Below are 25,493 nucleotides of genomic sequence, written 5' to 3' on the forward strand. Positions count from 1 at the left end.
TCTTTGCATTGCTTGATTGACACAAAACAATCTACCTAAATTTTCTACTATGGAGGTCATTAAGGGAGGTGATGAAGCAATCTGGCTATGCTTAAATATCCAAATAATGTAAAATAGATATGAACATTGAACCAAAAATCTTTAAGGAAACATATCTTTAACCCATGCTTTGTTTGGGATCCAAAATATCTTAACAATAGAGCTATTATCGAATAAGAAATATATTTAGCTCTCCAATCCGATTTCTTACATAAGTGATAACAATCATTAGGAACAACATCATAGTATGTTGTCATTGTTGCAAACCAATTTATGCATAATTATAATAGGACATAACTACCAATCAATGTCAATTGACATAATTATTGCCAAATTACAAGTATATGTATTGTCGCTATGTTTAATGCCTATAATTCATTGCATGTAAGCATGCTTTACATAGCCATGCTTTTTCCCTATGCTGTAGTCCAAATGTCTGCATCACAAAGTGCTCAATGTTTTGCCCTTTTGCTTTTTGCTTCACCATTTTAAATATGTCATTTAGATCAGACTCACTAGGTTGCTGTCTATTTTTCAAGAGCTTCGGTGTGAGAACAAAATTCAAAAAATCATCCACCTTATCCTTGAAGAAGTCTAATGTAAAATCAAATATGTCTCCAACACCCAATGCCTTCCCTGTAATCTTTGTTCTGAAGTAAATCCCCGTGAGTGCAAGGACTATGATGTGAGAATACTTTGCAAACCATTCCTTCTGTACCGATAGCTCAAGTCCATCACTTCCATGTACTTGATGAATCCCCTTGGGAGACTCACAACAATAGTGCAATTTCTTTAATTCCGCTAGTACCAAGTATTTTTCTTTAATCTTATTTTGGATGTTGGTGAAGTATGGGTACCGGGGACAATGGACATGTAGTGTGTCTAACATTGTTGAGCACTGCGCTACAATTTTTTCTCTGTATAACTTCATAGATTGTTGTGTGTGACTTGCAATTTCTTTCAAGTCTTTGATGTCAGATTCAATGCTTGACAACTGTTGACCAATCTTGTGGAGTTGGCAAACTATGTGCATGAGAATCTTTAAGTGTCCCGGATCAAGTGTTGTTGAAGTGAATTTTTCTTGCATTTCAAAAAATTTCTCCCATGGCTCTACTCTTTTGACGTTGTAAAAGGAGGCTACTGATGTGTTATAGTCATCTTCAATGTTGGTCACCCACTTCTTCATGTAGCCTTGAAGCTCACTCGGCAAAAGAAGCTCAGACACTTCATTCGTTACGCCCACATCCCATGTGTGACTGTAATCCAAACCTTCTTGTAATGCTTCCTTGTAGATATCTTCCAATGGCACAAATGTTTTTTCTTCATCTATTGTGGTACTGTCTTTCACCATGGCCTTGATGTGTATAGGGTTGAGGATGTACTCAAGGAGTTCCAAAGATGATTGACATGCTCCCATAACACATTCTTTTATCCTCCTCATAATATCTTCTGCAAGAAAACACCTTTTACTTTCCTCAGGTGTCATCACCATTACATCCACCCATTGCCTATCAACCCAATGGTTTGTGTAACCTCCAACTCTGATAACAACACAAACTTTGTTCTCTTCAAAGCACACCCAACCTTTCCCAGCTTAAAGCTTGGGTTATTGCACATTTGCTTTACGCTCACCTAAAGTACATTAAACATGCCTGCAAACTTTTCTAAATTAGGTGCATTGATCATGATAGCATAAATGTTCATTTTGGGATTATCCATTTTGCAAACCTTGAGCCTTACTTCATTAGAGATTATGCTTCAAACATACTTGTCAAAATTGGCATCAACTAAGAATAGATCAAAAGCATACCTGATGGTAGCAATGTGCACATGTCATTCTTGCATGCCATTCTCCTACCCCAATAAACGTATCCTTCAGATCCCCAACTTGTTCCAGAGAACTCCTTTTGGAGCATTGCTGGCACTATGAGTTGTTTTGGTTGTGTTCTTGACCAGCTGCCATCCTAGTTGTCATCGAACGGTAGCAACATCCCCATTTTGTGCAATGTGGTGAACACATAGCTCAAATGATTGGGAGAACACATCTTCTCAATTGCTAGCCCAATGTCGATCATGTATACTTTGAAAGTATCATCATGTTGCCTCTCGATTGCCCATTGTTCGTGTCGTCTTTTCGTCCACCATGTATCATCATCTCTAGAGACCTTAATGAAGAGACCAATCAGCTCTTGCACAAACCATTGCATGTCCAAAATTGCACTGTTAGCGAAAACCTCGTCATTCGCGTGGTCTACACCAAAGTAGAGGGACTCTCCCATGTCATGCATGCATGCCATTGTGAACTTCACAGCACTTGTCCTTGCACCCTTGTTGTCATCATTGCCTGGTAGCACTGTCTCTGTGAGCTCATCGATGGTGACGACCCTTTGCAGTGGAATATTTTGTTTGCAACACCACAATGATCTGGTCTTCATTCTATCATCCGATTTGATTGAATCCTGAACTTTTTTGCACAAGAAAGGAACTGGTGAGTGATTTGCTAGGAGTTCTGCCAAGGCAACCCCCACTTTAACCTTGATTCGCTTCAAACTAGCCACTTTTAGTGCTACCACTTCAAAGCACATGTGAACTCCATCCTTGTAAATGTCTAGGAAGTCTGTGTATGGCCCTACAAGTTCGTTGATGCCGTCTACCAATATACTATTGAAGCTCTGCCCATTCCCATGGTAGTTGAGAGCAATGAGAACTTTGGGCTTCCTCTAGTCGGAAGCCACGGCCTTGTGGGAAGAAATAAATCGTAACCAGTACCTGACGTCCTGCAGCACCTTAATGGAGTTGTCACCACCATCGGTCAAGTCGACTTTGCAGACGACCAAGAAGAGGCTGCTCTGGCTCCCCTTGACAAAGTAATGGTGAAAAGCATGGAACTCCTCTTGGCCTGCGATGTCACAAATCACCGCCTGTTGCGCATGCGTGCCTGATTTGTAGCGCAACACTCCCATGGCGATGCCTTGCGTGGTGGAGTGCCTCTGCAAGCAGCCTGGAAGTGTGATTCTACGCTGTAAGTTTCTGGCAATGGTGGTCTTTCCTGCTCCACTATGCCCACAAATGAATAGCTTTGCTGAGGTAGCTTTTACAAATGGTGTAGTTATAGTACTGCTGGCAGCAAGGAACAGGGCATTGCGCTTGACAATGTGCTCACACCTTTGCTCCAGCGCCTGATTCAGCGTGCGCTCATCATCTGCAATAAGATATCCATGTTTTTGAACTCGCAGGGTCTTCAGGCGGCTCTGGTAGTTCTGCTCTAAGGCGCTCACTAACAATTTTAACCCTACAGTATATCGACACGAAAAATCAAAGCTCTCAAGTTGACAATCTCCACTCCCCAAGAAATTAGCTATAGCCGACACGTCGACCTCAATATCATCCCTGACATGACGCAGGGTCAGATGGGTAACCTTGCTGTGCTTGATTGCCTCTACCATGCAGTCCTTGGTCAGGACCACTTGAGAAGATACTAATTCAAGGTACCAGATCCTGGAAGCTTGGTGCTTGAAGCATCCTTGGCAAGTACTTTGAAACGTCATCATCCTTGGATAATATTATAATTAGTGCTTCCACCTTGCAGGTAGGTTCTCCCATCGCTTCCCATATTGGACTGAGACCCTTGAGACCCTCGACGCCTCCCTCCAGCTCGAGCAGGCGAATCCTCGACTGATCATTCCTGAGGGCATTTGCGACTGCAAGGGCTTGCTCCTGCCTGAGCTGATTGAACCCCAAACCCCAGATCTTGCAATTTGGGTACAGCAGGGCAGCGCTGAAACTCTCCAGCTCCTCTTCGGGGTGAAATGAGACGGACAGGTTCTGCAAGTTGCAGCCAGGACGAACAAGTGCCTTGCTCAACATCAACATCATCTCCTCCTCTTGACCTAGAGTGTCGAGTCAGTCCAGACGCAGCGCCCGCAAGTGGGATTCGGAAAGGGCAGCACACAGCTCCCTCCAGAATATTGAACCGGGGGTTGTATATAAGCCCAATGTGTGGAGTCTTATACACTCGTGTGATGAGAGTGCCCTGTGGCAAAACTTCGCCCATTCGGCACAGTACTTATATTCATAACTGTTGGTGTCTACAATCAAGAAAAGCTTCTCCAGCACAGGAGAGCAGAGGAGCAATTCCAGCGCCTGTGCCAGGGCCAAGTGGTGGGTGAAGCCACTGACGTACAGCCTCACTTGACTTGACTTCACCAATTTTTCTCTTTCGCTGATCTCCAGGCTGCCGTGGTAATACCAGATATCTACCAGACACCTAGTTTCACCTGCCAAGAATTGCAAGACATCATCTTCAGAGAGAGCACGCTCATGCACTGCCGCCATTGCATGAGGGGGTAGAGAGAGAGAGAGAGAGAGAGAGAGAGAGAGAGAGGAGCCCGGAGGGATGCCACAAAACACACAAAAAGCAAGCGTGCCTAGTTAATACAGACGTAGCTTCAAGGCTGGAAGAACTAAATTTATGGTGCGGCCGAGAACGAAGTTAGAGAATTTCTTCACTTCATTTTTTTGGCAAAACGATGATTCTCAGCATCTTTTGTAGGAAACTCATTCTTCTCACTATATATTGATCAAGCAACACTACAAAGATTTCCCTTGCGAGAAACTCAACCTACCCTACTGCTGGCTTGCAGTAATTAAGGAGCCAATCATGTCCCATGCATCTCCGGTGGGGAAACGGATTATCTCCATGAATCAATTAGAAACGGATTCTTTCTGCCCCTTAGGAACAAAGAATTGAATTTTCCTTCTTCATAAATTTGGAATCGGGAGGAAATTTCACTTCGATCAAGCACCAAAAATGAAAGTGAATTTCCCTTCTTCACAATTGGCATCTCTTGTTCAAGCCGCGCATGATAGACCTTCTTCACAAATTTGGAATCGAGGAGGAAACTCATTCTTTTCACTTCGATCAAGCACCCTTCCAAAAATGAAAGCGAATTTCCCTTCTTCACAAATTTGGAATCGGCATCCCTTGGAGGAAACTCATTCTTCGCTTTCCCTTCTTCACACATTTGGAATCGGCATCCCTTGGAGGAAACTCATTCTTTTCACTTTGCAAGGGTGCTTGATCAAAGTGAAAAGAATCAGTTTCCTCCAAGGGATGTCGATTCCAATTGTTTGCAGGGAATACTTTTTGGTGCTTGATCAAAGTGAAAAGAATGAGTTTCCTTCAAGGAATGCTGATTCTAAATTTGTGAAGGTCTCTGTGCAACACCTACATAGGGAAACCCCAAACCCTTGCGCACATCATTCACAGAGTGGCCTCACAGTTTTCGCATCAGGTTGGAGGCCCATAGGTGGGGGTGCTCGTGCTCGAAACATATCTACTTCTGATTTTTCTAGCTGCGGAGAAGGCTATGGCTATGGTCATTGGGACAGGGGTGCTCCTTGCGTGGGGTAAATCTAATTAGATAAATCGATAAAGTCTCATGTTGTGGATGAGGCAACTCTCTTTTGGTACCGAAATTGTTTTATTTTGGTGGATGAAGTTCACTAAAATTTTGAAGATGTAAAAAACTATTCATAAGTAGAGAGAAACAAAACATTAAAACTGAAACGTTGTGAGGTAAGCAATCGTAGTTGAAGATGAACAATATGGAACAAAAGCATCTCACAATTGATTACAAAAGGGTAACCTTTAGAGTTTCCATTAGATACGGCTTTTCTTACATGCTGGATACTTTATAGATAGACCACTGGTAAGATTGACTAGTCAGTTGGGTGTAGTATGTAAATATAGAGAGAGATAGTAAGAAGATACATGGCCACATACATTCAACCCAAAAAGTGCACCCATTTATCATGCAAAATGTGTTGAATCTCAAAAATGGTGGGCCGAATCTCAAACTGCCATAGGTCATACATGCCTCTACTATATATGTTGTTGCTCCCAAATGGTGAAGAAGGTTGGAATCCTTGCATACCATATAAGAATAGTGAGACAAAGTATATCTCTCCAATGGATTTCTACAATTATAGATTGCAAATTAGCGATGACACAACTAAATGCCTTTTGCGCGGTGGTAGACTATTGTAACAATTTATTGTTGATGCATATAGTTGTATGGAGGAGCTAAGGCTTTTTTATATTCGTGATCATCAGAAAGATCTCCGTAGCAAGGTGTACCAGGGTTTGAGAGACATGATCAGAGCAAGAGATTGCATAGAGAATGAGACAAAAATGCTCCTAGGTGCTAATGTTGGACGGAGGGTTATATTGCCTTCATCATACGTGGGTGGTCCATGCTATATGCATCAGTTGTATCAAGATTCCATGGCAATTGTACGCAAAAGAGGACAACCTGATCTTTTCATTACATTCACATGCAATCTTAGATGGAAGGAGATAGAGGATGCTTTGCTACCTGGACAATAGTCAAGTGATCGTCCTGATCTTACAACACGTGTTTTTTACCATAAGTTCAAGGATTTGATGTCCTTGCTGATTCAGAGGTCTGTTATTGGTAAGGTCATTGGGCACATCTCGGTCATTGAGTTTCAAAAGAGAGGCCTTCCTCATTCCCACATTCTATTGGTACTTTCTCCTGAGGATAAACCAATGGAGACATATCATTATGATAAGATGGTATGTGCAAAGCTTCCTGATAAGGCAATCTTTCCACAATTATATGATGTTATCACTCGGTGTAATATGCATGGCCCATGTGGAGATTTGGATGAAGGTGCTCAATGCATGGTAGAGGGGGAGTGCAAGTTTAAATACCCTAAAAGCTTCAATGCTACAACCACTGTGGACAGGGAGGGATACCCAACATACATGCGTAGGGATGACGGAAAGTACATTGTTTATAAAACGATGGGCATGACTAATAAATGGGTGGTTCCTTACAATCCTTTTTTGTCGGTAAGATACAATGCACATATCAATGTGGAGATCTGCTCCACTATATCTGTAGTGAAATATATTTACAAATACGTGTATAAGGGACATGACAGGGTGACTGTTGCTCTACAGGATAGTGAAGGGGTTCTAGATGAAGTTACCAATTATCTTAATGCGCGATATGTATCAACATCCAAGGCTTTATGGTGGATTTATGTTTTTGACTTGCATAAAGAGAAACCGGACGTGCAACACCTTCACGTTCATTTGCCCCTTCAAAACCAAGTCTTCTTTGAAGGAAGAGCAACTGTTGAGAGTGTGGTAGAGAGAGATGCCAACAGAAAAAGGACGTTGACGGAGTGGTTTACTGCAAATCAAGAATATGCAAAGGCCAACGAGTTATTATACATAGACTTCCCAACAAAGTGGGTTTGGAATCCAAGAGATAGGACGGAGACGCACACATGGTGTCGATAGTTATGAACGCATGGCACATAACCAAGCATTGTCAAACCTAGAGACAATGCTACATCAATATGGAAAGAGGCTCTTGGATTATTCTGGAATGCCACAAGTGGATCGTAGATTGGGAGGGATAAGTGAGCATGGAGTACTTGCTGAAGAGTCAATGTATAGCACTGAGGAACAGAGAGGGTTGTCTGCTCAGATGTAATCTTCTTTGAATGTTGGACAACGAGAAGCTTATGATCGGGTTTTACAAGCTAATTGCATGAATAGTGGGACTATATTCTTTTTGAATTGTCTCGGAGGAACAAGAAAGACTTATCTTTATAATGTATTGCTCTCTAAAATACGTGGAGAATCCAATGTTGCTTTGGCATGTGCATCATCTAGTATTGCATCTCAGCTTATAAGCAATGGAAGGACCGCAGAGTCTAGATTCAAGATTCCTATTGATATATCATCTGGGTCGACAAGCAACATAAAGGTCAATAGCGAGCTTGCTCAACTTCTGCGAATGGCTTCATTGATCATATGGGATGAAGCTCTCATGACCCATTGGCACGCTTTTGAGTCTCTTGATAGGACGCTTAGGGATGTTATGCAGAATGACATGTTGTTTGGAGAAAAGGTGTTCCTCCTTGGTGGTGATTTTAGATAGATATTACTTGTTGTGCACAAAGGGTGTCGTGCGGATATTGTTGATGCATCTCTCTGTCGCTCATACACTTGGGAAAGTATAGAAGTCATGCATCTAACAGAGAATGTGCGAGTGGTCAATTGTTACAAAAGTGCTACTTAGAGAGATTTTGTGAAATGGACACTTGATATTGGCAATAGTGACATTTCTGATAAGGGCTACATGATAATGTGGCTTTGCCTCTCTGTATGAGGTTGTCACAAAATAGTTTGCAAGCACTTATTAGTTGCATATATGGAGATCTTCAAACAGTTTCTTATCATGCAAGCCTTTTCAAGGATATAGAAGTTTTGGCACCACGCAACAAGGAGGTGGATGTTGTAAACATCTTGGCTATGCGACAACTGCATGGTACCTTTAAGGAATATGTCAGTGCAAACTTGGTGTGTGAATTTGATTGTGATAGTGTTTTATTCACAATCGAGTTTCTTAATACTTTGAATCTTGGTGGAGGCTTTCCGCCACATGTTTTACAGCTAAAACATAATGCTCCAATTATGTTGCTTCGCAATTTGGATCCAAGAAATGGTATTTGTAATGGGACACGCTTAATTTGCAGACAATTCCACAACAAGGGGCAGTGAAGCAGATATCATTACAGGGTCACACGCAGGAAGTTATGTGTTCATCCCGAGGATAGATTTCCTCATGGGAGCTAGAGAAGGCCTACCTTTTCAGATGAAACGTCGGCACTTTCCCTTAAGAGTTGCTTTTGGGATGACAATTAACAAGGCACAAGGCCAAACATTGGGAGTACTTGGGCTGTATCTCCCAACACCTATTTTCACGCATCGTTAGTTGTATGTGGCAATGTCTTGCATACGATCGTTTTCTGCCATCAAGGTTGTGGTTGGCGATAGCCCCTCAACAAGTGGTGATAGAGATGGAATCTTAGGAGCATACACTTCTAACATTGTCTACAAGGAAGTGTTACAATTGACAAACTTATGAGGTTACATTTGGACATCTGACTATTCACAACTTAACATTGTTGTGAAGGAGGCGTTGTAATTTCTAACCTTCTGTTTTCCAAATAATGAATCATGATGTGACATTGTACAAGGTTCAATTGCTTGGAAACCAAGCATCCTAATTTATCTTTTTTGTATTCGTGGAGATGGATCCTAATGCATTTGTGACTTACTTACTAGAACCTCCACCTCAATAAATACAAGGTAAAAAATTACACGTGTGTTTGTGATGCCTTCATTCTATAAAGCTACATCCATGGAGGTTATTCATGTGCTTGAGTATTTTGATGTAATAAGGTAACAATGTTGTGATCTATCTATATTTCCTAGATTTAATATAGTAGTGTTTATTTGTCTACAGGTTACAATATTGCCCACAAATTTTGGTGGTTGGTGTACATGAATCGTAGAAGATACCTCTTTTTCTTGCAACATGTATTTTCCTTTCGTGTTGTATCAATATCTTCTTCTAACAATTCTTTTGTGCTTTCTTGCTTGGAAGATGGGGGAGAGTTTGTCTATGGCTTCATTTGTACTTTATCAACCATGAACCCACACAATACAAGGTACTCCATTATTTGAACTACAAATAAAAATGGCAGCATGTTAATGTAAATTTGACTATTGTTTTCCTCTTTTAGATCCAATACTATGGAGAGGACCTATTCAGCTGATGAGATAGTGCCCTACGAGAAAAGGTTTTGGTCTTACAAAAGAAAGATACGACCTTAAGTGCTCGTGTGCAAAAGAAGAAACTACGGAATCTTGAAACCTTGAAAGTTGGCTCTGGTGGTCTTAAGAAAATAATCCAAGCATTGAGGTACGTAAGTACTGTAAACCTTGTATGTATTTCAACTAAACTAGGTAGTTTCTTATCTGAGTTGTTCTACCTCTGTAGACAAGCTATCTATCCAGAAAAAGAAAATATTGACCCCGAAGCCAATGTAGGAACGCAGTTGAAGGCATAGATAGCTAGTACTAGTGCAAAGGATATAATCCATGACAAGAAGTTTAAGGCTTTGCAGCGGGATGTTAAAGACCGTTTGATATCAAAGAATGCAGTGCTTGCCAAGGAAATACAGGGCACACTTGACTCCCTCCGTGTGAGTAAGAGAGGATACTCAGCTATTCAGAAGTCCATTTCCTCCATGTTTTTGAAGAAGGGCATAAGGTCTAAACTTCTATCGATAGCAGCAAGTGTTTGGAAAGAGAGACTTCAGCTCAACCATGCACAGACTGACTTCCTTGGATGTCCATTTCATATTCAAGGTACTTATAGATCTCAGGGAACAACAGTAGCTTATGATGAGTACAACAATATCTTCATGGACCTTACTCTATTACAAACTAGAATGGTGGAGTTCTACAATGTCACATTTGAAGAGATAGGTGATGTTCTGCATTTTGTTTTGAAGCTAGATGAGTGTGAGATTCTCAAAGAGAAGAAGCTAAAACGAGTCACAGTCACCTTAATGAATATAGGGCACTTTCAAAATGTCCAATTGATGATCTTTTATACTTCAGTGTTCAATCAGAAACAAACATATGGTGGCTTGGTGCTTTTGAGGTAATCCATTTCTTTTCAAATATTTTACTCCACCAAAAATCATTATTTGTTACTAAAATTCAGGGTGTAATTCATATCTTGTAGGTAAAGAAGGAGTACCATGATATATTTTTTTGGATGTTCCACCCAACTTCAATTCGAGATCTAATTGAGAAGGCAAATGAATCGAGGAGAGGTGGATGGGAGGGGGGACTTTCAAGCCCAATGGCATCTAACAGGTGACCTCAAGACGCTGAAGTGCATCTATAATTGTGAAATGGGTTCCATGTAAAAGTACCCTTGCGTGTTTTGCATGGAAGCGGCAAAGGTGATGGACCCTAAGTGGTGGAGAAAGGCCGCTACTCATCATAATAAAGACCCAAATTTTCATCCAGTTCTAGATATTCCGCTAGTTAATGTTCACTTTTGTACAATGCTACTCTTTGCAGAATTGTGGAGAAGTTAGTATATCTCTACATTGGGTTTGCTTGGAAAATAAAAAAGTCAGCTGAACAAAAGGTTGCTCTAGAGGCCCTTGAACTTGTACTGTCGGATATGGGTCTACATGGGGGCAATGTCAAAATACTGCGAGACGAGAAAAGGTCAACTAGTGATAAAGATGTGCCTTGCAAGCCATTCATTGACACACCATTTTGTATCTAAACCACAAGGCATGAAAAATGTGAAGCTAACCAAGCGAGGGAGAGTATATCGCTCCATCTATATTAGCAAAGTTGAGTATATGCAATGGAAAAAACTTCATTTAGCAGTGAAGGACCAAAAGCCAACAACTCCAATTGCAAGGGTGATGTGTGGCATTCCGTAGGCACGTTATTTCAAACGTGTGAGAATGATGATTACTCGCAAGATAATCTCAACAAGTTTAAGGAGAACCTTTAGCTACTGAAAAAATCCTTCAAGACAGCATGGACTGACACTCAAATTTTGCATTGCATTTAACCCAATTAATTCATGTACTTTTGGTAATTTTTACAAGCTATGTATGTTGTAAACCTTTAATTATCATGAGAATTTTTTAAACATTTTTTTCATGACACATGCACACTCATAGAGACGAAACCGTAAATCTTAAATGAAACCTTCTAATTGATTGGGGATTGTCATTTATTATTTCTTTGAACCATGATAACTTTTAATTAGAACCTTCAATTTAGGTTGATAACATTTTCTCCACTGAGTGTTGAAATCAAGGCCAAGTTCGTGCCCCGCCCCCCCACCCCCCACACAAACAAGCTTTTCATCATTTCATTTGTGTTTCTACACAAACAAATTGATCTCCAAGCTTAAGTTATGATCCAAACATTACCTTTTCTTTCTTTATATTACTTTTTCCTTTTCCTTTTCCGAGAGTGAGGTATCTTCCAAGATTCCGACTATTGTGACCTGCTGGCAAAATTAGAACAACATACTTGGGAGATTTTTGTTAATAAGCACGTTTGGTTTACTTACTCACGAGCAAGTTTGGTTCACTTACTTAGGAGTTTGAGAATATTATTGGGTCTAATTGGGTATTCATTAATTAGTTTCGACAGAAGATTCGTTTGTTGTTTAGCTTTTAACATTGCCCTTCAACTCCTCCCAAAGGAAAAAGAAGCCACAGCTCCCTTGCATGTTGATCACCCTTCGTCCCCCTTCTCTGTGGATGTGAAGTGCAGAGCAAGATGAGCCACATTGGGCCTACGACAGACGTCCCATCGTGCCTACCTGTGCTAGCACGAACTACCCGAGGCTCACGCATGCCTCGTGTGAACCAGCCCGCATAGCTTTATGTTGCCCTTTTAAGGATCGACCTCGCAGAGAACGACCCACTACCTATCCACACAAGCCACGAAATTGTCGGAGTTGCCCCATTGCAGCAGATTATCAGGGGACATGTGCATACTCGGTTTTGCATCCCCCCTTCTCCAACCCATCCTGCTCTTCCTCCTCGTACGCTTCCCTCTAGTGCAGGCAGCCTGGACAAATGGAGACCTCACTCTCTGCAGCATATAATGGCCTCAACTGCCATGATCTTGCTAACATTGAGGACAAGCCAGAGACCCAATTGGCATGCACGGATGCCGCATGAGCGGGTGGATGGAGGAGCTCCGCAGCCTCAATGGCTTTTCCGCACACAAAGCCTGCAATCCCCTTGTCGAATCTCCTGGGCGCACACAATTCGCCGTTAGAGATACATCCCCACCCCCCGCCCCGCCCTGCCCTTGTCACTAAATGACACCTCCCCAGGGAGATGGGATCGATGGCCCACAGTAGGCATCGCGAGGCGGGTGCAATCCGGGCCGTCCGATCGACATTTGAACTAGGTGTGAACTAAGCGTGAACTCGGAGATATGTGCACCACACCAAATTTGGTGTGAATTCGGTGTGAACTCGACGTGAACATGGTGTGAACTGGGGAGGGCGTGCACACCACACCATGTTTGGTGTGAACTCAGTGCAAACTCGGTGTGAACTAGGTGTAAACTTGTCCGCGCGCGACGCCGTGATCTATACACTTATCACACATACACCTTCCAATGAGCGCGCGTTAGCTTAGTGATAAGAGTCAATCCCGTGGGGGGAGGGTAGTGGGTTCAAGTCCTGATCCTGAGAAAGTGGGAATCTTTTGCATTTCGTAGGCAATCCAAGGGTCACGATCAACCAGTGATCGTGAGCCATTGATCCCACCTCTCAAATGGAGGTGTCATTTAGTGACGAGCCCCCCCCCCCGCCCCCCCCCTTCCCTCTCTCGCTCTCTCTCTCTACACATGTCGTGTCCTCCCATGTTCTTATCCAACCTTTTATATAAGCATCTTCATAGATTCTAATTAATTCAGCTGCTTCGAAAAATTAGGGAGACATAGAGATCTTAATATATATAGCACATATGTTTAGTAGGAGAGGTTTTTTGCAAACATTTTAGAAAAATTAAGAGAGACACATTAACAAAAAGGGTTTTTGCATTGCATTTTGAGAACAATATAAGATTAGGCGTCATCAGGGGGCTGGTCCAAGACCATCCGTGGCATGATGGAAAATTGTAATAAGTATAGCCTTGGAGTATGTCCCTACAATTTTTGGCTTTCTAAAAGAAGCCTTACTATTGAGTCGAGTTAGGCATCCTTCCAAAGTTTTGAGTGCTAACGATGGAGTCTCATCTTAAATGTTGATGGAGTTTGTCAAATAGGTCCCTTTCATTTCATAGCTTTAGAGGGCTTTTGAAGGCTTTGCCTTGTTTACTTATTTTGTCCTTGCTCATCTTATATTATTTTCAACATGAACATACAATTTATACTTGTTCTTTTTTCTTAGGATGGGACTACATTGCTTTTATTTTGTGTACCTTTTTATTTTTAAAGTTTTTAAAGAGTAAATAGCTTTTTTCAGAAGAACAAGCGATTGTGACTCTCTCTCTCTCTCTCTCTCTCTCTCTCTCTCTATATATATATATATATATATATATATACACACACACACACATATATATATTGTATTTTTATTTCCCTCATATCTTGATTTTCTTTTTGGAAAGCCATCGTGAAATCTCACCTTGTTTTTTTCATTTCTTTACATAGGAATCTGTGGAGATACCTTTGTTTCAAGCATGTAAAAGTAAAGCTAAAAGTAAATCTAAGTCTTTTAGTTTGAATAGATAATCCGTATTTATCACAAAATACCTCCCCAAAAATACCTGCAGAACATACAAAACCAAGTGAGATTCTACTTTTAATATCTTGTATCGATAGACAATGAATGTTCTCAGAAACGAGGGTATTTTTGTGAATTTTAAAAAATTTGAAGGGCAGCATATCGAGGGTATACTAGGAATTTTTGAAATTGAAGGGGTATTTTGGGAATTCTCAGGAATTAGGGGGTTGTTTTGCTAATTTTTTTAGAAATGTATGAATGGCAGATGTTGCTGAGGTGGCGCAAGCAAAAGGCAGCTGGCACGTACGTTGGAGATTTTTTTTTTGGTGTCGCCTTTGATAGGAGGTGGTTGAGACTGACAGCACTAGCAGTAGCCTCGCATAAGCTCCGCAACTAATTTCTTTTGTAGTTGCTCATTCGAGATATCTCTCTGTCGGTTGAGCGCACATAGGTTGCTCTCTGTGTGTGTAGACTGGACGCATCAAGGACTAGGCTGTTGGTGCCAGCTTGAAGCGGAGCAGTGCGGGGAGAGAGACAGAGACAACACGATATTTTCCTGTGTCAAGGATGAGGAGAAGGCGAGACTCTATATTGCAGGGCTGCCTCCGAATTCTGTATTGCAGGGATGAGCTTGGTGCGATGGTGTTCCCTGCTATCAGATCTTGGTGGGATGGTGTTCCCTGCTATCGGCGAGGCATGGCAAGTGCACGAAAGTCAGAGGGCTACGAAGAGGAAGAGACAAATGCAACTGAAGAAAGGAAGAGATAAATCTGAGGCATCGAGTGGGAGGAAATGTACAGGGGAAGGGAAGGGAGGACTACGCATGGTGAGGCTACTCTCTCTCTCTCTCTCTCTCTCTCTCTCTCTCTCTCTCTCTCTCTCTCTATACCAAGGGGGCATTGTGCTTCGTGTGCAGTGGCAGGCGAGTACGACTGTCTCCAGCTTCCAAAGGTGGAGCTACGATGCGGGAGGTAAGCGGGGTCCGTCCGTGCGTGGGAGCACGAGAGTGATGCCAGATTATCCTTTTGCCAAGTAAGTGAAGAGAATCTCGACGTCAAATTAATGTGAGAGTTAGAAAATAGACCCCGGCATGCAACAGTGAACAAGTAAAGTCCCCAAAACGTCATTTCTCATTAGTTTTTATAAGAATCACAAAAGATGCGTCTTTAAAAGTTTGGATGAAAGTTAATCTAGGAAGAGAGGGGGCGGTTCCCATGGGCATGGCACATCGATGGGACGAAGAGAGGGAAGAGCGGCAAACTTTTTTCCAAGGCAAAAATGTTCGGGGGAGATGTGTCTCGGCTTGATATCGTGTCGTTTTTAGTTTCAAAAATGGTTTCCCTCTTGAATAACAGGTCTTGAGTTCAAGTCTCCTCGTCGGATAGACCTTTAAGGTCTTTTGGGATAGTTTCCTACGACGTTAAAATACTCTTCTTCTTCTTCTTCTTCTTCTTCTTCTTCTTCTTCTCTTGTTGTGTGCTCTTGTGCCCCTATCCCCTCTCTCCTCTTGTGCCCCTCACGGAGATATTCTGGGAGTATCAAAAATTTGAATGGCATTTTGGGAATTTATGGCAAAGTATTACTGGGGGTGTGTTATCTGGTCGACACAAAGATGGGGCAGCTGGCAGAACGGTGGTGCTGCATTTGCAAGCAGTCGAAGGCAGGTGTCGCCCAAGGCGAGGATGATAGGCGCGATCGGAGGGGGGGGAAGGGGGGAGCTGAGTGCGCAAAGAGGAGGGCACACAAGAGCAAAAATTCTATGCAAGCTCTCTCTCTCTCTCTCTCTCTCTCTCTCTCTCTCTCTCTCTCTCTCTCTCTCTCTCTCTCTCTCTCTCTCTCTATTTCCTCAGCGAGGGAAGCTTGGGTTGGAGCAGTTGGAGCAGCACCATGTTGCTCTACTGGAAAAGGGATTCATGCGACGTGCGTGAGCACCTGCAAATGCGAGCCGTGCCTGGCAAGACAGTGGAGGCGAATAGGTCTAGAGTGCAATTGTGACGAGGGCACGATGGAGAGCAAACACACAGACCAAAGCGAGGCAGCGAGACAAATATGAGAATGGGGGAAGGTGCAGGGGCAGCTCTGTGCCGAGGGGAGGGTGACTACGTGCGAACAACAGGAGCGCAACACTTTTGCTTTTAAAGAGGCTCGGGTAGGAATCTTGAAATCTAATTAATTAATGAAAGTGAAGCCAGTAGGTGTCCCCAATTTCGGAAGCAGCTGGATAAAGGGGTATCTCTGGAGATCCCCAGGATAAGTTTGAAGTCAAAAAGGGGAAGGGAGCACGTGGAAAGAGGATGCAGTAGACACGTGGAAAGAGGAAGAGAGAGAGAGAGAGAGAGAGAGAGAGAGAGAGAGAGAGAGATCTCATTTCCCAGGTCGAAACGCAGTTCTCAGTCACTCCTTACGGAGGGTGTGGGCATGGGTCGGCAGGTGCGGCAGAGGGGAGAGCGAGAGAGACACGGAGTGAGCTCCTCTGAGCGATGGCCATGGGTGCGCAGGTCCGACAGAGGGCAGAGTGGGAGAGACAGCGAGGACGCTGGTGTGAGGTGGCGCTGGTGTGAGGTGGTCTGAGGGAGTGTTTCAGAGGCAGAGATCGAGCTGCAGAGGGTGAGGCCATCGCTGCGCAGGTAGGGCAGAGGGGAGGGCGTCGCGCAGAGAGAGATGGAAGAGAGGGGAGAGAGAGGATATCTGGGTAGATTCTGTGTAATCGGGGAGTGGACTGAGTAGGACCCACTATGTATAGAGAAAAGAAAGGGAAAGGAAAAAGAGAGAGAGGGGGGGGGGGATTCTTTTTTTTTTAAAGGTTAAGGGCAACCGGAAGGGTACCACATGCATATAGCCTAGTGGTTAAGCGTGAGCCTTACTCTGTCTACGTGATAAGGTCAAATCTTACCCATTAGGAATGGTTTTAAAGCATGAGTGCATTGGAGATGCTAATTGGAGATACTAAAGCATCTTGGGAAGATTTTGTGTAACGAAAAGTGAAAGTAGCAAGAACAAGAAAACCCGATTTGTAATCCTTTGTTCCTCATGGCTCGGTTTGAACTTGAAGTTGGTTTCGTAAGATATTTTTAATACAATTCACTCACAATTGTGAGTTTTGCCGAAAAAAAGATTAGGGGTTACTTTATTCAGTCAAACATGTTTTTTTTAAAAAAAAAACTCACATTTGTGAGTGATTGTATTAGATTGACATAAAGAGATGTACAAAACATCCCCAAGCTCAAGGCGAGCCTTGAGAGCCGGATAAAGCAGCAGACTTACAAACCCCAAAGACTCCAAAATTCTAGGAAGGCTTTGACTGAATGGCCTGGGCAGCCCCAATCCAGTCATGGCCTTTACTAATCGTAGAGATTAATCCCTCATTTTCTGGACAATCGCTAAGAAGCTGACAACAGAAATTTTGTCATTAAAGACGCGGCAATTCTTGACCTTCGAGATATTATAAAAGAAGCAGTGCCTAGCAATCTGGGTACATACAAGAAAGAGAGGACTCCGAAACCGTTTTCCCCCAATGAATAGATCGTTCTTGAAGAAACCAATTTTCCACGTTCTTTGTATCCATTTGCACACCTTTCTTTCCAAACCTCTTACGGATGGGCAATCCATAAAAAGGTGTGCAAGGTCTTCACTAACCCCTTGGCACCCAGAGCATCTGTCGGACCCTATGCCCCGTGCTTGAATCTTAACTCTGGTTGGTAAGGCCCCCCAAAGCACCTTCCATAGAAACACTCATTCAAACATGTTTTAAAAGGGGTATTTTGAATATCCCATGATCTCAAGCCATAAGGGCTTCTCAATCGTGTACCCATAAGAAGGGGTGTCACTAGAAATCGTCTTCACAAGCTCCAAATTTATACCTTTGCATGATAAATGGGTGCACTTTTTGGGCTGAATGTATGTGCCCATGTATCTTCTTACTGTTCTTACTATCTCTCTCTATATTTACAAGCTACACCCAATTGACAAGTCAATCTTACCACTGGTCTATCTATAAAGTACACAGCATGTAAGAAAAGCCATATCTAATGGAAACTCTGAAAGTTACCCTTTTGTAATCAACTAGTGTTACAAACCGGCCTATCGGCCGGTCTGTTCCACTATTTTTTGGGCCACAAAGCGGCGGCAAGAACGTCTTAGCAAGCCATTCTATTAAATGTCCAAAATCTATGTGTGTTTGATTACCTCAACGTGTCTCACAGTCAACCCCATTCCCTCCAGAACATTGAAACGCTCACCGCAGTGGAGTTATCATTTAACAATCTCTCTAGTGTCATCCTCGACGCCAGTCAGTTTGTAGCTTTCAATGGTAGTTGTCACCTTGTAGCTCGCTTGAAGAGTCTAGCTTAGGGGAAGGAGAGCCGGCATTTGTGTATTGGCTGATTGTGGGCATTATCTTCTCTCTCTCTCTCTCTCTCTCTCTCTCTCTCTCTCTCTCTCTCTCTCCTCCCCTTATTTCCTCTATCTAATTGTTCCTCTCTCTGTTTCCCTTTACATTCTCTCTCTCTCTCTCTCTCTCAAACTCCCATGCTTTCTCCCCCCTTTCTTTGTCATGCTCTCATCACCTTGAAAAATCACTTTGCAAAAGTTTTAGAGAGAGAGAGCGAGAGATTGTCTGTCTTGCAAACACCACAAATAAGCACTTCAATGGACATCCCAAAAATTAGTCATTTGCATATCTCTCTCTCTCTTTTTACCATAAGTTCTCACATCCTCATAACACTTTAGTCACATGAATACAAAATCCAATCCACATTTAAGCCCCAAAAGCCCATCTAAGATGTAAAACAATACATAAAAGAGAGTCTAGGACATATACATCGATGGAAAAAGGGTGTCTCCATACATAATCCTACCCCAATATCAAAAAGGGCATCTACATAAGCAGGAAGCAAAAAGGGATATGATGCTGTAGTCTCTCAATCCTAAAACTGTAGTGCATGTACCACCCTATGCCTCACATCCACAACCCATGGACCCACGTATCTAGTAGCTTTCAATGTTATCGGCAAATCCTCTAATACATACAACCTTATCAGCCATGCACCTTGTCCATAGTCATTGGAGTGATGTGCATTGGCGGGCCGATGCCTAATTCTTCGCATCTCTCGCACACCGACACAGCCTGCTGATTGATCGCAAGTGATGTGGTAGTATCCAACCAAACCTTGAAAGTAGAAGGTCTCATAAACGGCCATGAGGAGAATAGGGGGATAATAATGTTGCCTGTAAAACGTGGCAATGCTTACTGGATCTTAGTGTTGGGTGCGTGCATCCCCATTGGGGTGTGTGTGTGTGTGTGTGTGTGTGTGTGTGAGTGAGTGAGTGAGAGAGAGAGAGAGAGAGAGAGAGAGAGAGTAAGAACATGGAAATGGCAACGGTTTTGACTCAAGCGGAAATTTGAAATGGTGATGAAGGTAGAGAATTAGGTATATCTGGTGCGGAGAGGCAATCGTGTAGGAAAGATAGTTGTTGCTCCTGCAATTCAGGCGTCGTTCTGGAGATGGTGGTTGTTTTGTTAGCGGTTGTATCGATGCGTTCACACCACTGAAAGAGCGTCCACCATTGTCTTCAATAGATAGTTCACCAATTGCCACACCACGTACACCTTGGGGATCACACGAGCATGATCCTAGCAAGGTGTACAAGAGCAGAGATGAGGTTGTTGTGGCGGATAGGGTCAGAAAGGCCATGCGATAGAGGATTCGGTAGCTTTGTATAGTTTAGTTTGGTCACTCTGTGATGGAGATTTGGGATAATCAAGATAATGAAAGAAATAATTACATTGTCGATGCCATTCACAAAGAATACAGGCCGGTAGAGGGGTACGATCTAGTCTCGACTAACTAGATTTTGAGCATGGCGATTGCCACAATGTCACATTGTCGATCAGAGACAAGAGATAGGTACAATTCCGGCGATCCAAAGCCGACATGGTTGGACACAGAGGAGTAGGCATGGATTGCACGAGAGACACAAGACAATCCTCAGATATTTCAGCAGCATAGAGATGCAGCCAGAGCACGTTTGGAGTCTGCTGGAGCATCACATCTTGGGAGTGGAGGCTACGACACACTTCGATATGAGTTTGTAAGTATTATATGTATGCCTTAAATTGTTGAAAATTTTTATGGTATTTGAAGATTTATTTTTTGATTAAACCATAATTTTGCGGGAAGTTTTCGTGAAGCGCCCTCCAACACGCCGAGAGGAGAAGTATGGGTACAAGCATGGACTTGTGGCCCTTTTGACCTAGTTGCAAGAGAAGGGAGAGGCCCTCAATTGAGAGGCATTACCATGAGGGTGACATCTTCCATATATGTTTTTTCTTGTAGTTGTGATCTTCTTGATACATTTGTACTAATTCATTGTATACATGTACAGTTTTATGCTTATGTTTATGGTTTTGCAATTTATGGCACAGAGGTTATGGTTATGGTATGGCACAAAGGTTATGGTTATGGTTAAGCAATCAAATTATGGTTATGGTTTTGCAATGATGGCATGGCTGTTATGATATAACAAGAAAGTTATGGTTATGGTTATGGTATGGCAAGTGGGTTATGTTTTGGTTTTGCGGTTTTCAAGTCATGTTTTAATTATGGCTATGAAATTTTCATGCCATTGTGCCTATGATTTGGGAGTCGACATTATGGTTATGCTTTTGGGAACTTGTCATGTTTAAGCTTTTGATTTTGTGGTTTTGTTCTTCTTACAATTTTGCTAATCTGTATACACTCACTCTTTAGCGTCAAACTGTAGGTGGAGTGCATTTACTTGTGCACTCCTCCTTTGGGCAGAGAGGGCTGTTTTTTGTTGCTCTAGTATATGCAGCATCAGTTCTTAGCCCTCTCTGCCCATAATGTTCTTTGCAAGTTCTGCCGTCGGTACAGGTCTTAGTATATGGGCCGATATGAACCTCAAAATACGCGTCACTATGCAAAAATCATATACCGATGTGTATTGGGGCGTGTATACCAGCGTTTATTTCATGAGGTTTTTTTACAGTACCTATACCGATGCTGGTACCGATGATACAATACTGAGGGTTATTTCAAGGATTATTCCAAGGCTTTTCACTTTTAAAACAAGCTTTGAGTCGTCGGTATCCGCGTTGATTTTTGCGCGAAGTGTTGTAGTGTACTCAATATGATCCCAATATTTTTTTGGGTTTTAGGTATTTATTCTACTTATTTGCCAAGCTCTAGGTAGGGAAATTTGCTAAGGTAACTATATAAATATACCTAGCCCTACTATGGCATCTTGAAACGCAAGCAAAATTGACCTTTCCTCCCTCAACAAAGGAGCATTTTGAAATGCTAGGTGGGCACAAAGGGGCACCTCTTTTGTGGCAGATCCAAGCTCTCCAACTTTTTGCAGCGTTACAGTGGACGAAGTGCATGCTATTTTCTTGAGCGCCTAGAGGAGCCTATGCTTGCAACACCATGGCTTGGGAGCTCATTCAAATTTTATTTTGAAATGTCAAGTTCTTGGAGGGCTTGGGAGCAAGGAACCTTGAACTCTAGGGTCCCATGGGGGATTGCAAAGGTTGCGTGGAGTTCTGCATTGTCTAAAATAGCTTGGGGGATTGTGAGAAGCCCATTAGGGTGCAAGAAGGAGGAAAAAATAAGTTTCCAGATTTTGCAACTACAACATGGCCCGCCCTTCCTTGAGCATCATCAACAACCATGACCAACACTAACTATCAGCTACTATGAAAAGTGGATTGACCAATTCCAAGCTAGCTATCTATGCAATGGACAAGTTCTCAAGGAAACCGTCAACTTGTTTGGCTCAGGATTGTGAAGCCAAAAGCAAGCATACGAGTTTTCTATAGGACAGAGGCAAAGACAAGTTTGACAAGCATGGCACTATCGGTATTCAGTTAGCTACCTTGGTACCCACGAGGTCCGACAACTATTGTTATAAATGTGATGTGATGCTTTGTTTGGCTCAGAAATGCAAAGCCAAAGGCAAAATCAGGAACCCTAGAGAAGCACAAAGGGAAAGGCAACTCAACAAAATTAACGATGATAAAGAATTGATAGAGGAGATCAACATGCACCACATGGTGGCGGCCAGAGTGATCATGATACTAAATTTATAGTCAGCTAGCATTTGTTGCCACTAGCTTCAGCCAAGGAGAGGCTTGCATAAAAGTTTTGGAATAGCCTCTTGGTGGCGTTCTCAAAAAACACCACTTTGAGTGTCTTTTCTCCCTCTCCCAATGCTAGAACGAGGCATGTAGATATTTGTTTTTTAGGTTTTTGGGCACTCCAAACGCATTGGAGGTGTCAAAGATTCAAAACTTATCTCTAGATGAGAGCTTTGTGCTTTTTTTCTTTCTAGTGAGACGACAAAAATTTTAAATGAGCAGCACCTATGTCATGAAAAAATAGATGCATTGAATGAAAAGGTGACCATTTTCAACAATCGCTAGATTATTAAATGAGTGGGTGGCACCTTTTTTGTATTTTTGTTAATATCGGTCTATTTTTCTACGTGCTGGCTCTTCTCTCATTGGAAGAGATTTTTTTTTTCTCTTCTAAAAAGCCCTCCAAATGACCTCCAAAATCTCCTAATGTAGCGTGCAACTCAAAGGTGATGAAGCCTTAGAGCCTAAAAGCCATAACCACTCTTATACCCCATACAAAATGCAACCAACTTTCATTCTCACAGAATATGAAGTATAGTATACGAGTTAGAGAAGGAGAGATATAGTGGGCAACAATCTCTCTCTTCAAGTACAAAGTTCACAATTTGAATGGAGCCACAATTTAATTTTCTATTCGGATCACAAAGACCACCATATGCACCTCTTTTAACATAGCCATTGACCATAATCATTAGCATTGTAGCACTCTAAAATCCCATGTTGCATGGAACACTCATCCACACGAATGAAAGAGACACTATGAGAGGATGACTCCACAACTACATACCATAATCACAAGTTTAGGAGAGAGCAAGAGGTGAGAAGTGATCAAAAGCGTAGAGATAAAGTTGTGACTTATAGATGCTTTCTCTAAGATTGAACAAGCTATATCCATTGCACAAGAAAAGAAAATGGTTGATGTTAGCAAGAATAGAAGAACTCCTCCATTCAAAGAAGATGGCATGGTAGTTCTATAGTTTCCCAAAGCTTGTTTAAGGCATATAACTATCAAAAACTGGCAGGAAGAGTCATGGTAAGTTTCTATACTACAGATAATGGGAGGGAGTTCCGCCCCCCCCCCCCCCCCCCCCCCCCCCTGCCACATGGTGCAATTTGCTTGCTTAGGCAAGTGTGGCCTGCAAACCCGACGCTCAGCGAGAGAAAGAAACGGCGGCGGCCTACGTGAAAAGAGAGAAAGAAAGGCATCACGCGGCCTGTGCTCAGTGAGAGAAGGAAAAGACACGCGAAGAGAGTGAAAGATCGGGTAGTTCCTTTCTCCGGCAAGCTTTAGCAAGGTGTTCCCTGCGCAAAAACAGACTGAGATATCGAGGGGGAGAGAGAGACTCTGAGAGAGAGAGAGAGAGAGAGAGAGAGAGAGAGAGAGAGAGAGAGAGAGAGAGAGAGAGAGAGGGGAGAGCACACGAGATACACGAAGCTAGCAGCTTGGCAATGTTTTGTGCCTGTTTTATCTTCGGCATACAATAGTGTCGAGACTCAATATCGATATTGGCTGAAGTACTCAATATTGATATTGGCTGGACATGTATGCCACATGTGGTGCACTTCATAAAGCAGAAAAAGTACTCAGAGAGAGAGAGAGAGAGAGAGAGAGAGAGAGAGAGAGAGAGAGAGAGAGAGAGACGTTCCGGGGAAAAGAAAAGAGAGGTGGTTCTTGAAAGAAAACGTTGTGCTTTGCTCTACCTCGCTTGACATGTATGCCAGATGTAGTGCACTTCAGGTGCTTGAGGAGCTTCCTGTCCGGGATGTCGTCTCTGTGAATGCATTGATTGTGGGATATGCCCACCTTGGGCATGGCCATGAAGCTCCGGGCTGTTTTCGACGGATGCAAAGCAAGGGTGTCTCTCTAGATGCAATCACATATTCTTGCATCTTGAAGGCATCATGGTGAGGAAGCTCTGGGCTGTTTTCAGCAGATGGAGAGTGAGGGCATCTCTCCAAATGCAATCACGTACGCTTGCAATCCTGTCCAGGATGTCATCTCTTGGAATGCACTGATTGTGGGTGGTGCTCAAGATGTTGATATGGCCAAAATAATTCACGATGATATTGTTATTCAATGGTTGTTGAAAGAAAACGTCGTGCTTGGCACTGTCTAGGTCGACATGTATGCCACATGTGGTGCACTTCATAAAGCAGAAAAAGTACTCGAGGAGCTTTGTGTCCGAGATGTCGGCTCTTCAAATGCATTGATTGTGGGATATGCCCAACTTGGGTAGGGCCAAGGAGCTCTGGGCTATTTTTGGCAGGTGCGAAGCAAGGTTGTCTCTCCAGATGTGATCACATAAGCTTGGCACTGCCTTGGTCGACATGTGTGCCAAATGTGGTGCACTTCATAAAGCACAAAACGTGCTTGAGGATCTTTCTATCCGGTATGTCGTCTCTTGGAATGCACTGATTGCGGGATATGCCCACCTTGCCTGGGTTGTTTTCTGCGGGTTTTCACTGAAGATGCAATCATCGCACCTTGAAGGCATGTGGCAATACACAAGATGATGATGTGCAAAAGAAATCACGATGATATGGTTAGTTAGGGGTTGTTGAAAGAAAATGTGGTGCTTGGCATTGCCTTGCTGGACATGTATGCCAGATGTGGTGCACTTCATTAAGCACAAAAAGAGCTTGAGGAACTTATCAGAAAGCTCTAGGCTGTTTTCAGCAGATGCAGAGTGAGAGAGAAAGATAGAGGGAGAGAGAGAGAGGTGAGCGCAGGAGATAAGCAAAGCTGGCAGCCTGGCAGTTTTATGCACGAAACACAGAGAGAGAGACCACACCTACCTCTTTCCCTTGCACCTCGAAACCGTCAACAACAATCTCATTTTCAAATTTCACCAACATTGTCCCCACACGACGCACCTCTCCGGACAAGAGTTCCCCCCCTGTTTTATCTTCGGCATACAACAATGTCAAGACACAGGAACACCATGGCTGAAGTACTTAATATCGACATAGTTATTTTCAGCTGGTGCAGAGAGGGCATCTCTCCAAATGCAGTCATATACACTTGCACCTTGAAGGCGTGTGGCATTACACAAGATGTTGATATGTGCAAAAGAATTCACGATGATAGTGTTAGCCAGTGGTTGTTGAAAGAAGTC

General features: G+C 42.8%; 2 protein-coding genes and 1 pseudogene across 3 annotated transcripts; 1 reads left to right on the forward strand and 2 right to left on the reverse strand.

Moving 5' to 3' along the window:
* Positions 1 to 400: 400 nt before the first annotated feature.
* LOC147463406 (uncharacterized) lies at positions 401 to 1,955 on the reverse strand. Its single transcript, XM_086496479.1, has 3 exons — positions 1,850 to 1,955; positions 1,700 to 1,778; positions 401 to 1,580 (listed from the first exon to the last, which is right to left on the reverse strand). The coding sequence occupies exons 1-3, from the start codon at positions 1,953 to 1,955 to the stop codon at positions 401 to 403; spliced, it is 1,365 nt and encodes a 454-aa protein (XP_086352605.1).
* On the reverse strand, positions 1,532 to 4,969 carry LOC147463407 (uncharacterized; annotated as a pseudogene). The gene is made up of 2 exons (XR_015185107.1): positions 1,850 to 4,969; positions 1,532 to 1,691 (listed from the first exon to the last, which is right to left on the reverse strand). The product of XR_015185107.1 is annotated as an uncharacterized LOC147463407 (transcript).
* Positions 4,970 to 5,316: 347 nt separating this feature from the next.
* On the forward strand, positions 5,317 to 10,599 carry LOC147463408 (uncharacterized). Its single transcript, XM_086488695.1, has 8 exons — positions 5,317 to 5,448; positions 9,390 to 9,594; positions 9,670 to 9,709; positions 9,829 to 9,848; positions 9,927 to 9,972; positions 10,054 to 10,131; positions 10,223 to 10,297; positions 10,444 to 10,599. The coding sequence occupies exons 1-8, from the start codon at positions 5,409 to 5,411 to the stop codon at positions 10,597 to 10,599; spliced, it is 660 nt and encodes a 219-aa protein (XP_086344821.1). The 5' UTR covers positions 5,317 to 5,408.
* The last annotated feature ends 14,894 nt before the right edge of the window (positions 10,600 to 25,493 follow it).

The sequence above is a fragment of the Adiantum capillus-veneris genome, chromosome 2 (assembly GCF_014529385.1).
Source record: "Adiantum capillus-veneris isolate H3 chromosome 2, ASM1452938v2, whole genome shotgun sequence".
Classification (NCBI taxonomy): domain Eukaryota; kingdom Viridiplantae; phylum Streptophyta; class Polypodiopsida; order Polypodiales; family Pteridaceae; genus Adiantum; species Adiantum capillus-veneris.

Coding starts and splice junctions, on each gene's coding strand:
- LOC147463406 (XM_086496479.1), bottom strand. CDS start 1,955: ATGCTCCAAAAGGAGTTCTCTGGAACAAGTTGGGGATCTGAAGGATAC. Junction 1,779..1,849: donor GTGCACATTGCTACCATCAG/GTATGCTTTTGA, acceptor TCTCTAATGAAG/TAAGGCTCAAGGTTTGCAAA. Junction 1,581..1,699: donor AATGCACCTAATTTAGAAAA/GTTTGCAGGCAT, acceptor TGTTGTTATCAG/AGTTGGAGGTTACACAAACC.
- LOC147463408 (XM_086488695.1), top strand. CDS start 5,409: ATGGCTATGGTCATTGGGACAGGGGTGCTCCTTGCGTGGG. Junction 9,710..9,828: donor CCTATTCAGCTGATGAGATA/GTGCCCTACGAG, acceptor GGTGGTCTTAAG/AAAATAATCCAAGCATTGAG. Junction 9,849..9,926: donor AAAATAATCCAAGCATTGAG/GTACGTAAGTAC, acceptor CTACCTCTGTAG/ACAAGCTATCTATCCAGAAA.